Genomic DNA, 13,225 nt, shown 5'->3' with positions numbered 1-13,225 from the left:
ACGCTTATGAGTGGAAATAACGCATCATTAAATATTTCATGAATTCACCACTTGTCCCAGGAAATTCTTTGTGCCCACTGAAATCCAGATTTCCAGGTGGGTTCCTGTGGCAAATCCAACACTAATTGTAGTGATTGTTGCATTTATGGGTGGGAAAAGGGTGAATTATGGAACCGCTGGCATCCCAGGCACTGCAGGTCATTCTACTGCGCCAGCGCCATCTGGTCACTGACTGGGGTACAGCTATAAAATCATTAAAATAAAAAAGTAAAAAAAAAAAAAAGATTGCTTCCCCTTTTATTTTTAATAGGAAGTAGATGCGATAGAGACATTTCAGCTTTTATTTTAGGATAATTTACAACAAATTCAAATGTGAAATCACAAAAAGCAGCTTGTGTGGGGGAAGGGTAATGTTTATAACCTATGACATCATCCTCGTTGCCATGGCTGACCCCATTGTGGGAGGGGCAGAGACACAAACTACTCACTACCATATCTTTTTCAATGTCCACGTTATCTTTACAGCTAGAAATATCCCGGCCGTGCTCCCCTCTGATTTAGTTTCACTTTATTACTGTTAGCAGGTAAAACAGATGAGGTCAGAGGCTGAGCTTAGGCAACCAATAAAAAGCTTTGATATAAAAAAACAGCAACCCATTGTAGTCAGAAATGCAGTAACTCCCATCTACCAACCAGATTTCATCTTCCACCTATTTGTCCCTAATGGCCGGGCAGTCACTGTGCTGTCACCATACACTTGGGAGGGAGGGGATCAGGGTTGGGGTATCTGGGTCACTCTTAGGTCTTGTGTCAGATTTGGTCACATGCAGGGCAGCACACACGTAACAATGAACCGGCTGCAATGATGGCAGTGTACACAGGAAAACCACCATAGGGAGAGGATGTGAGGCTTAACCCAGAATCCTTTGTGCTGGTATTGCAGACTTTACCCAGGGTCCTTTATGCTGGTATCGCAGGCTTTACCCAGAATCCTTTGCACCAGTCTTGTTGGGCTCAGAACCATTTGTGCAGGTGAGGGTCTCATGCCTGTACCTTAAATGCCATGCTCTAGTAATGCTCCGGATGGTTCTGCAGGCAGGAGATGAATTCCTGGACCGGTTGCCCTTCATAGCAGATGCGGTACACGGCCACGAATAGAGGAAACCTGCGGATGGGGACACAGTTATGCTACAGAAAAACTGGAAATAATTGCCCTCTGCAGGTGTAACCATGGTGGAGGGGGGACCTTTATATCCACAGGTAAGTTTCCTCTGGGTCACAGCACATTCCTGCTTCCATTGCAGGTAGAAGATGAAAGGATGAAGCTGCATGAATTCAGACAGCTTCATGTGGCACCTTACATGTACATGTGATAGAGAGGAGCCTCTTTATGTGAGCTGCAATTGCTGCCCTGCGTCGCGGTGCCTGGCTGTTTTGCTATCAGCACTTTCCCACTTATTGACATGCAGTTTAGATATCATGAACACAGAACTCCTGACCTGCACATGACCTGCAATGGGATCAGCATGACTTCCTGCAGAGGACAGCAATAGCCACTTTTCTGTGTCTCTGGTGGGGGACCCCAAACATGGCTGAAACCTCTCATTCTCACTTTTCCATGACATCCTTCAGTTGGAGGATCTTGTACACCTCAGCGGAGGTCTGTGGGCCCTGCAGCTTCTGTCCGTTCAGCAGATCTCTCTCCAGCTCCTCGATGGACTGCAATGACAAGGGAATCCGCAGTGTGCCTCAGATAATGCGCATTGCATTTCCAGCAATGACACCCAACCCTCCTACCAACCCCAGCACTTACCTTACCGGACCTGGCAAAGGCTTCGGCCACTCTACGGTTTCGTCCACCATAACAGGTGGTGATGAGATCGGCAACGCCACAGCTCTCCAGAAAAGTGTCGGTGGACACGGTGCCGGTGCAGAAGAGACGGGCGAACGCCACCATTTCCATCAGACCGAGACGGATCACTGCGGCCTTTGTGTTATCACCGAAGTCCAAACCGTCACAGAACCCGGCACCCACTGCCACTATGTTCTGACAGAAGAGACAAGGCCGTCACCATGACAGCTACATAGGCTGTAGTGTAGTACGCAGGTGTAATAGAAAACATCTGAATGCTTTGCGCCGCTCACTGCTCTGTCCAGCATGTGACTACGGCAGAGCAGACAGAATGGCGGAGAGATTTTTACCTTCAGGGCTCCGCAGATCTCCACAGTGTTGCAGTCCTCCACCACCCTGATCCGGAAATTTGGCGTCTGCATCAATTCTTTAAAGATCTCCCCGTGTTGGGGATTCTTACAACCTGCAGAGAAATCGGAAGGGAAATCAGCACCCTGGAATATATAATGGCGCTGGTAAGCAAGTGCTTGGGGGAATAAATATGCATTGTGATGGCACCTTTGTTTGTCCCCCCACCACCCCCCTGGTCCAGCACCATAGAATAAAGAGTGTGCAAGGGATGAGGAGAGGAGTCAGAAGACTCTTTATAGTTCAGGAAACATGAAGCCGCCTCCGTCTATTGTTGGCTGGACTGGAGAATTCCATTGCAGCCATTTATATAAATTGCTGATCACATGACTCACATGGGGCAGAGCTTGTACACAGGAGTGCATGACTAGGCATGAGACATAAATACGGCCTGCAGGTGCCATTATTTTTGTCTCAATTCAATAATTTCGTCAATTATTAGATAATTTTGTCAATAATTTAGATAATAAATCCGCCATATCCGGAACGATGCGGCTCAGTGATTTTATATAAAATGATTCACTGGAGGGAACGTGTCCTACCATGAGGTGTAATTGGCCCCTGGGGCCGAACTGGCGCAAATGGAAAGTTCATCAGGCAACCTGTAATAAACACAATTTACGCTGCCATGAATCTCACTCCTTGTTGTTTTGCTAACCTGGAAGATGTCATTGTTTGGATGGTCATATTTCAAGAGAACCTGTCACCCCAGCCCTGTGAGCAGATCAATTCATGGTGGTGCTGCTTCCACTGAGCAGTAAAAGATTCAGTACACAGATTTCTATCTCGCCAAGCAATGGCATCATCTGTGCCAAGGCTGAGTCAAACACTACAACTCAACTAATGAGGGGCATCTGCCATGTCTTCTTCTGCATGCAGAAAGTTAAGTGAAACTTCCATGTACAATACGGCCACAGACAGATGAGAAATAGTCAGCCGCATGGTTAACCCCTTCTGGTGCCCATTTACCACCACCTGGCATTCAGGAGGGTCAGGTGACATTTATGTCAGGAGTTTGGGGAGGGGGTTGGAATTCTATGGATGCTGTGTGAGTGGCAAACCACCAAAAGGAGCTGCATGAATCATTTGCAAAACTGCACCGCAACCAAATGCCAGTGCTAAAAGGGATCCAAGGGTTGCACACTCAACGCTGCAGCCATTATATTGCAGAAGATGTAAACCTGAACTGGGTGAAATGTGGTTCGCTCTTCAGATTGTAAACAATTGTGATTTTTTTTATTCCCGTTTTCTCAGCGCTTCCATCTCCTGCAACCTCCGTGCAGCCACTTCCTGGCTGCATGCAGTGCTGGTTGCGTGGCATTTTTCAGGGCAGATTTCCTAACAGTGACAGCGGTGTCCATCTAATGCCCAGTTGTGTAAGTATAAAGCAGCTCAGTCATTTCCAACAGCGATCTTACCAATGGTGGTCTCACAGAACTTCTCTTCTGCCGCCTCGCTGGCGATATTTGCCCCCATCAGAACGCCGAGTGGTATCCCGAGCTTCTCCCGAATTATATCTGAGATCAACTTCAGTCCGCTGGGCCCCTGGTTCACTCCCTGCAGAGGGGGAGCGGTGTCAATTAATATTATCCACAACGGGTCTCTGCCTATGGGCTCTCTGTTACTTGCCCCTACTATGTACCCTTCCCCATCCTATGCAGTGGTATTAGACCAGCTGCTGATTTTTATATTGGGCCAAAATATGTGCAGAAACTAAAAATGTTCTTATTTTTCCCACACTGTGGGACTCCGACGGTCCCAGTATTAAACAGACTGACACTTCAGGCTGAAGGTTTATCATTGAACCCTGGGGCCTGTATGTGGTCACACTGTTATAGCTGGCACAGTGCTGGCACTTGATTGGGCACCACTCTGATTGGTTCCCAGTGGTCAGTGGGGTGCTCTGAATAGATTTTGTTTGTTAAATTTCTCTAATTTAATTGCCCCAGTGTGACATGAAGTGTCAGACTGCAGGCAGGAAGGGGTTAAGGGGTGCAAAGTCTGTGTGGCCACATACATGTCTTGTAACAAAGGCAGCTGCACAAAATGCATTTCAACTGCTATGTAACTCCATTGCTATGAATGAGCACTGATACACAACCTGGCTCCGCCCACTAACACATTTCACTTTGTATAGAGGTAAGTGGTGCCTTTAAATGTAAGTTGAACTCGGATTGACATCCTAATATGTCATGAGCAGACCTTAATATTGGGGGTCATTTATACAAACCTGGGGGTAGGGAATTTATTGTCACCTTAATCAGAGAGATGCCGAATGCCCCAAATTTCACGTGTCCGGCCAACTGGTCACAGATTGTGCCGATAAACTGATGAGGCACCACAAACACCAAGATATCTGCTCCGGATACGGCATCCGCCAACCCCGGCACTGCCACCTGGAACCGCCAGAGACGAGAAGACAGAATTAGAATCCTGATTGCTCCATTCATAAGGGAAGATACAAAGTGTCAGAGGAACCCAAATGAGATGGAAAGAAAAGTCCACACCCATCCCCTATGTGCCATTTGGACATGGGAGTTCACCGAGACATGGAGGGTCACCTAAACAAAAGAGGTCACTTAGACAAGGGAGGTCAACTAAGACACTAGAGGTCATCAGGGCACGAGGTCAGCTAGACATGGGAGCCAACCTAGACATGGGGGGTCAACTAGACAAATTGGTTACCTAGACACAGGGATCAGCCTGACACAGAAGGTCACCTAGACACAGGGGTCACCTAGACATGGGAATCACCGAGATACAAGGGTAATCGGGACATGGTCACCTAGGCATGGGATGTCACCTAAAAACAGGGTGGTCGAGACATGGGAGGTCACCTAGACACAGGGGGTCACCTAGCCATGGGAGATCACCTAGACATGGGAGGTCACCTCAACACAGGGGGCGTCACCTAGACACAGAGGTCACATGGACATAGGGATCACCTAGATACAGGGATCACCTAGATACAAGGGTAATCAGGACACAGGGATCTCCTAGACATGGGGGTCACCTAACAACTAGGTAACTAGACGGAGGTCACCTAGACATGGGAGCTCACCTAGACACCTGGTTAACCTAGACAGCACCTGGACACGGAGGGTCATCCAGACATGTGAAGTCACCTAGACACCTAGACATGAAAATTCACCTAGACACCTGGTTTACCTAGACATGGGAGGTCACCTAAACATGGGGATCACCAAGACACGTAGGGTAATCTAGACATGGGAAGCCACCTAGACACTGGGGTCACCTAGAAATGGGAGGTCACCTACACACCTGTATAACCTAGACATGGGGGTCACCTACACATCTAAATCCCCTAGACATGGGAGGTCACCTACACACCTAAATCAACCTAGACACGGGGGATCACCTAGACATGGGGGGGGGTCACCTAGATACAGGGAGTCACCTAGATGGAGGTCAATTAGACATGGGAGGTCACCGAGACACCAGGATCACATAGACAGGGGGGGTCACCTAAACATGGGAAGGTCATCTAGACACAGGGGTCACCTAGACACGGGGATCACCTAGGCACCTGGATCACCTAGACACGAGGGGTTACCTAGACATGCGAGACGTGTGTGTTGAATCTAAAGGTGACCTGTACTGTGAGCAAGGAGGGACATGAGAGACAGGAGGATTCACCAAGATTATCCTGGGTCAACCTGCAGATGATTTATTTCACCATCACTTACTCCTCATGCCACTTCTTGCCTGGGGTCACTGTATGGAGGCAGTCATCTTAGACGCAGGAATTCCCCCCCCCCCCCATATCACAGCTGCCCCCCTGCTGTCTGTTGGAAAAAAGGAAGCTGAAATCACAGAATACGAGGGGGTGCTGAGACGTTCCTGGCTTTGCCCAGAAAGAAGAGAGCCAGAGTTATGAAATAACACATTTATTTAACATATTCCCCCTGAGACTGAAGCACTTAGTACAGCATAGTTGCAGCTTTTCTAGATCGTTCAAATAAAAGTTGGTTGGGCCGCAAACCTGCTCTCGGCAGCATCTTTGACATCAGAAATGACCTCAAAACATTTCCCCTTCAGGTGTTTCTTCAAATTTGGGAACAGATAATAGTCCGAAGGGGCCAGGTGAGGTGAGTAGGAGGGATGGTGGACCAATTGGAAACACAGGGTGTCTAGTTTGGCAGCCACAACTTTGGACGTGTGCGCAGGTACATTGTCCTGCTAAAAAAAGATCCCTTTGGTCAACTTTTCACAGCGTTTCGTCTTAATTGCCTCCTTCAGCTGGTCCAGGAGGTTAACATAATACTGTCCGGTGATACTAGAGCCCTGAGGTAGGTAGTCCACCAACAAAACAGACGCCATGACTTCTTCTGCCGCAGGGACCGGCTGTGGCGCCATTCCTTTGACTGTTCCTTGGTTTCAGGATCATAGATGTGGAACCAGGTTTCATCCTCAGTCACTAACCTAGCCAAAAAGTCCTGTGCAGCTTTAAAATGGCCCAAAACGGCTTTGGATGCTTCAACTTGTTCCTTCTTCTGATCACTGTTCAAACATTTGGGCACCCACTTTGCTGAAAGCATGTCTAGGATAGGGGTGATAACAAACTCAATTTGCTCCAGCGAGATGTCAAGTATCTGGCGGATATTCACTGGTCCTCAATATTCAGCTCATGGACAGCATGGCAGGTTGCCGGGTCAGTTGAGGTTGGGGGGCACCCACTGGGGGGCTCATCTTCAACGGTGAAATGCCCAGTCTGGAAACGAGATATCCAGGACAGTGCTGTAGGAAGGACATTTCTCCCCCAGTGTTTGTGACATCTCAGTGTGAATGTCCTTTGCTGACTTTCCCTGGAGAAACAAAAACTTCATGACGGCCCGTAACTCCAACGACATGAAACCTGCTTGTTGTGTCTCTGCCATCACAGCTTCTCACTAAAAGAAAAAACAGTTTTAAGAATCACAAAGTTCTAATATTTGCACAGTTACATACACAGTTAGGCTGTCATATGCCCCCACACTCATTTTTACATTTCATCTGGAAGGGGGCAAAGCCAGGAACTTCTCAGCACCCCCTCGTAGATGAAGCAGGGAGATCCTCACATTGCAAGGTCCTCAGGTGCAGCTTCCCTCCAGCAAGAAGAACAGAAAAGCACAGTGGTGACAATACCAAATCTCAACCCAAATCTGGGGACACCAACAGAGGGGGCAGAGCTTGAGATGACCCTACACTGCAGAGATACAGAACAGGGGTTCCTAGGCACAGGAGATGCAGGAACTCACATCAACCCATCAGCAATCTTCATACAATTCACTGATGAGGTCTGATTGGTTGCCCTTATCCTGCCCTTTGTGTTGATGGGACCCTAGACAACGGGACTACTTACCACATTGTGGGGCAGTTGGTGACCAGGGAGGTATTTAACGTTTTCGTGGTCCTGATTGATGATGTCTGACAATTTGCGTCCGTTGACAATCTCCTCAAACACCCAAATGTTCACCAGCGAGTGGAATCGGTTGGATCTTTTGGTGTTATTGCCAATGATGATAGAGATGGCGGATCCCCTGGAAGACCAATTGGGCGCAATTAGAGGGAATTTAAATATTTGAAATTAACCCCTGAGCTGCTGAGCTGCAGTGCATTATGGGTGCACCAGGGATCTGATTAAGTATCATATGTACAGTAGTTGTTGGCATCACACAGGGTCACATGGAGTGTGTCACATAGAGTGTGTCATACCACCGGAGCATCACAGCTCTGCCAGCAGAACGCCAACGCATCAAATGCACCGATGAGAGAACAAGATAACCCATGAAAAATCTGCTAATCAACAACCCCTTCATGCCCAATGTGATGGCAGCTGCTGTTCTGTGTGTGGGGGCTGAGGGCGTGGCACTACCATCTGTGCCCACCATCGTCTCTTCCCTATAGATAGCAAAGAGCTGGTACATGCAGTTACCACACACAAAATTACGTCTGGTCAGTGGACTCTCATTAGAGAAATTTGAGAGGTCACTTGGGGCCCATGTCATCCCTACCCCTGTTAGTGTACTATGGGCATGTGGGGTACGCTGAAAATCCATCATCATAGTGCCCTGGGCATACCTGGCTCCTCCCACAGCCCACAGTGACAGCCCGTCCTGATCTTTGGGGTCATTGATATACAATGTATGGAGTTCACCTATTGGCAGATCACCATGTCATGTGACTGGGATGGTGGCAGGTAAGTGTCCTTACCCTGCTGTCAACTCACTAGGAATAAATTAAGTTTTTATTTTTCAGATTTAACCTCTTCCTAATCCCCAACTAAATTGGGGGTAATTGTATGATTTGGTGAGTTAGTATTGGGGGTGATGATACTATTTGGGGGTAGGGGGTATTGCTGATAATGTCATAGTGATATTTGGGGTATGGACGTTATAAAGCCAGGGTGATATTTGGAGTGCAGGGGGGTAGGATCGGGGTGATGATATTTGGGGTGCGGGGGGGTAGCGGCTCTCGGGTGATATTTGAGGGTCTCACCAGTTCCCGGAGCCGATGACGGTGACTCTGAGCGGTGCCATCTTCGGATCTGTCCGCTGATGATCCTCCCCGGTACAGCTGCGTGTGTCGCTCGGACAGGGTAATATGCGGGCCGCTGCTGTGCCCGGTTATCCGGTCGGTGCCCGGTGTCTCTCCTCCTCTCGGTGCAGCAGGTGATAGATCTTTCGGCTGTCCGGATGCTGACCTCTGATTGGCCTATGGAGTGTTGGGGGCGGAGTTCTTTCTGCAATTCCAATTAGCGGGTTTTCGTAAAGTTTTGGATACTCTCCAATATCTGTCAGTGTACAATATCTGTCAATGTACCCCAACTGTGTCCCCGCTAATACTCCAAAATCTGTCAGTGTACCCCAACTTTGCCCCCGCTAATACCCCAATATCTGTCAGTGTACCCCAACCATGCCCCTGCTAATACCCCAATATCTGTCAGTGTACCCCATCTGTGCCCCTACCAATAGCCCAATATCTGCCAGTGTATCACAACTGTTCCCCCTTCCACTAATACCCTTATAATTAATATAAACTTACCCCAATTGTGCCCCTGTGCCCTTAATATACATTATTAGTGTACCCAAACCATAACACTTTCCCCCTACTGACACCCCTTTATTAATTATCCATTTACCCCAATTGCACCCCATTGGCAACCACGCATTGTCAGTCTCCCCCAAGTGTGTTCCTATACCTATCAATTTAAATTCTCAGTGTACCCCTTAACCCCTATTAACACTCCAATACTATTACTAGTACCTCAATAGGTGTATATTCTTTTCTGTAAACCCAGACTGTCCCTATATCCCCAACAGACACCCCAATATCTATATAATACTATCAGTGTACTCTACTTGTACCACTACAGCTCCAATGATACCCCTTTACCACCATCTGATACCCTAATATCCGATCTGAAACACCTGAATGAATCCCCAACACAAGTCCAAGTTTTAGACTCCCCAATATCTGTATACCATCTATCACTGTGCCCCAGCTGCCCCCTAATACCTATCTCATTTATCAGTGTGCCCCAACTGTCCCCCTATCCCCAAATGATTCCCCAATTTCTGATATAACGTCTATCAGCTGCCCCCATCCCCCCACCGACCCCCAAAATCTACGGTATATATCTTTTAATATCAGTGTACCCTAGCTGTCCCCTTTACCTCCCCAATATCTGTATAACATCTGTCAATGTACCCTATCTGATCCCCAATATCTGTGAATCTTCTAAAAGTGTACACCTCCCCTTGACTGTTTTTTAATTATTCAAGGGGGGGATAGGGAAGACTCAGACCTATTGTTCTGTAATGAAGTTGATTCTTCACCCAGACGACCACCATCACCGAGGAACGAGCTGGCCAGGCCACATCTATTTTATAATCCTGTGCTGAATGTTTGGAGAAGGCCAACTGGCTGCTCGGAAGACAACTCCTGCCAGAACCTTGACATAGGCAGTCCAGGCTACCCCTAATTCACATATTTACTGACCCCTACTGGAGAGGGTGGGTTAAATGGCTGTTGAGTAGGTAAGTCCAGGTCCAATCCAGTCCTTCTTTTCTAAGATGTATATAGAGTCTGGCTGTAGATTATTACTTATTCTTTTTAAATTAATTTTTTTTTTTTTTTTTTAATTAGAACAGTAACAATAACAAGGAACAACAAAGCATTTGTTATATATCATGGCCCTAGGAACAAGAGATACATAAATAACATATTACAGCTTCATTCTTGGCTCCTCTGGCATGATCCTCTTCTCCTCCGGTGTCATTGTTTGTATCTGTCTGGCAAACCCTATGTAATGTACAGTGCCACATAATATGTTGCCGCTATATAAAGACTGTAAAATAATACTTAAATAACATGTAGCGATCAGCTGAACCATATCCAATCTGCTGAACAAACTCTTTTCCAGACTTGAACGGATTTCAAGCTGAAGTAAAAGACTGGTAACAAAAGACGGCACCGGTGACAGAATCGCAGGAAACACCATAACCGCCTGCAATTTGGTAACTCTACAGACTGACACTACTGATGTAGCTTCAGGTGCCATAAAAGGACATCAACACTTGAAAATAGGAGGAATGACCAGACTCCCCAAGGACGGGAGGTCGATAGTATTTTGGTGAAAGCAGTTTAATGGTCTTTAGAAACTGCTGAACCAGAGGATGAAATGCCTGCTATGTCGTAGGCCATAAGGCTGACACTTAAACCCTTACAGAGATACAACTGAGCTCTGAATTGAAGGCTGACCAGAGAAAATCGGTAATGTTGTGGATAGAAGTGTCAGCCACATTTTATCCATGCAATAAAGACACCAGCAGGAATTTCCCTGGTGGATTTAGGAGAATGATATTCACTGGAATAAACAAGGAAATCCCCTCCAGCCTCATCCTTCCAACTTCCACTCCATTATTGATATTATTATTATTAGCGCCAAAATATTATTAATCGCTGTACAATAAATAGAGGTTGCGAATGACAGAAGGTGCATGTTTTCCTTGTGGCCATGAGGTCTACCTGGGGGCTTCCCAGGAGTAGGAACCTTTCTGAGTCTGTGCATGTGCAGGGGCCATTTGTTGGCTTCAACCCAGAAGATATAAAGCTGTGAGGTCCTTCAGGTGAGTCTCTACCCCTGAGAATAGCAATTCAATTCAAGTGAAACTCTGAGTGAAAGTTCCCCCTTTGTGAAGAATATAGGAAGTCGCTGTTTTGCAGTTCATTTGCAATTACACTCAGTGCCTCTTGAGTAAAGTAAGGAAAGTTTTCAAGGTCTTGAATGCCACTTCCAGAAAATTTAAATTAATTTGCACCTTATCTGTCTATCTTCCCTGCACCTATTGCCCCAAACAATCAGCCCCCCAACCATGGAGCCTGGCATCTGAAATAGCAGGGATCCAGTATCTAGGATTGCCTATATTTGCAGACTTATTTTACAAGCTGAAGCTGGAAAGTGGCAGGAAAATTGGCTGATACAATTATGACATTACCAGAGAAAGGTAAACTGAATCCTCTATCAGTGTAAATAGCTCCAGAGCCAGGCTAGGATGCTGATGGAACTCTTTGGCTGGGAGAACTTGAAATTCCATTTCCTTCCGTAGTCCTAAACTGATTCCTCCGAGTTAGAAAAAACTCCAACCCATCTTAAATCAACAGCAACCCAGATATTCTGGACATTTCTCCAGGTCTAGCTGGCTCCTCTGAGGGTGGCTGACCCAACCAAGTTGTGACAATGGGTATAGAAATATCAGCTTGTGAGATCTAAGGTTCAGCTGCGAGTCAGCTAGGGAAAAAATGTCACCCAGGTAGTGAGGAACCCCAGTATCTTGGAGCCTCGGAAGCACCAATGGCACCAGTACAATCCATGGAAACAATCCTTTCCAATGACTCCATCAGGAAGATTCCTTTTTATAATCCAGTAACCAGTTCTGAAGGCTTCTGTACTAAAAAAAAAAAAAAAATGAATATTTATCTTTAAGGTCCTTATCACTCAAACATCCTGGATATTGTCCATCCATATCTAATAAAACAAGGAGAACCCTGAATCTGGGTGAGCAGACATTCAGAAATATTTCTCAATAGATTATCTGCAAGCCTCCAGATTTTAAATTTTTGGTAAAGGATGAGTCTGAGGCTCTCCAAACTGCTTTGTAAAACTCAAAACCATGTACACCTTTTTATGACCGCAGTGTCCCCATCTTCTATTTCCTGTGCAGGATATCCCACCGTGTCACAAAAGCTCAAATCATCTCAGACCAGATTCATGACAATGGGGTCACAGGACTCCAATGGCGCCCACAGTCACAAGATCTCTATACAACGGAGCACCATTGAGATGCGGTGGATGGGAGATTCCAATCATGGATGTGCAGCCAATAAATCTGCAACTGTGTGATGTTATCATATCAATATGAAGCAAAATAAAGGAATAATTACAGAGCCTTGCTATATCTGTGCAAGGAAGAATGAAGGGAAGGGGGTCCAACCCAGTGCTAACAGGTGTACCCAATAAAGTGGCGGACGAGCATATATTGTCTTGTATTTGGGGGTCATACCTCTTACATGGGGTAAAAATTGTGATCTATTAGGTCACACATCCAATAGAAGATACGTTTATATATTGAGGTTTTTATAAATGTTTACTCATTTTTGTTGGTTGTCAGGTGTAGAGTATTGAGATAGTAATCTTGGCAAAGAATATCTCTGTTTTGTGATTGCACAGGAAAATGATAACAATCACATTTAAGAGGGAGGCGCAAAAAATAGATATAGTCCCATTCCCCACTCCCCTCAACGAAGGGGGAAGAAACCCACGAATCACACCGACATTTATGGTGATCAATCTTCTCTAACACTCAGCTCAGCGATTGGCAAAGCTGCCAGGAACAAATATGTCGTCTTCTTTCGCCCGGCGTGTCGATTTCGGTGGGCGTCACGTGACCCGGAAGTGACGTC

The 13,225-nt window shown here is 46.5% G+C and overlaps 1 protein-coding gene across 1 annotated transcript; it reads right to left on the bottom strand.

Annotated features, from left to right (window-relative positions):
- Positions 1-327: 327 nt before the first annotated feature.
- LOC140335335 (glycerol-3-phosphate dehydrogenase 1-like protein) lies at positions 328-8,950 on the bottom strand. The gene is made up of 8 exons (XM_072417892.1): positions 8,759-8,950; positions 7,623-7,800; positions 4,516-4,656; positions 3,679-3,817; positions 2,203-2,315; positions 1,814-2,047; positions 1,613-1,719; positions 328-1,165 (listed from the first exon to the last, which is right to left on the bottom strand). Exons 1-8 carry the CDS (start codon positions 8,797-8,799, stop codon positions 1,069-1,071), a joined length of 1,050 nt encoding a protein of 349 aa, XP_072273993.1. The 5' UTR covers positions 8,800-8,950; the 3' UTR covers positions 328-1,068.
- Positions 8,951-13,225: the final 4,275 nt, after the last annotated feature.

This window comes from Pyxicephalus adspersus, chromosome 7 (genome assembly GCF_032062135.1).
Source record: "Pyxicephalus adspersus chromosome 7, UCB_Pads_2.0, whole genome shotgun sequence".
Classification (NCBI taxonomy): domain Eukaryota; kingdom Metazoa; phylum Chordata; class Amphibia; order Anura; family Pyxicephalidae; genus Pyxicephalus; species Pyxicephalus adspersus.
The sequence above is the reverse complement of the archived record's forward strand: the minus strand, read 5'-3'. Positions and strand labels throughout refer to the sequence as shown.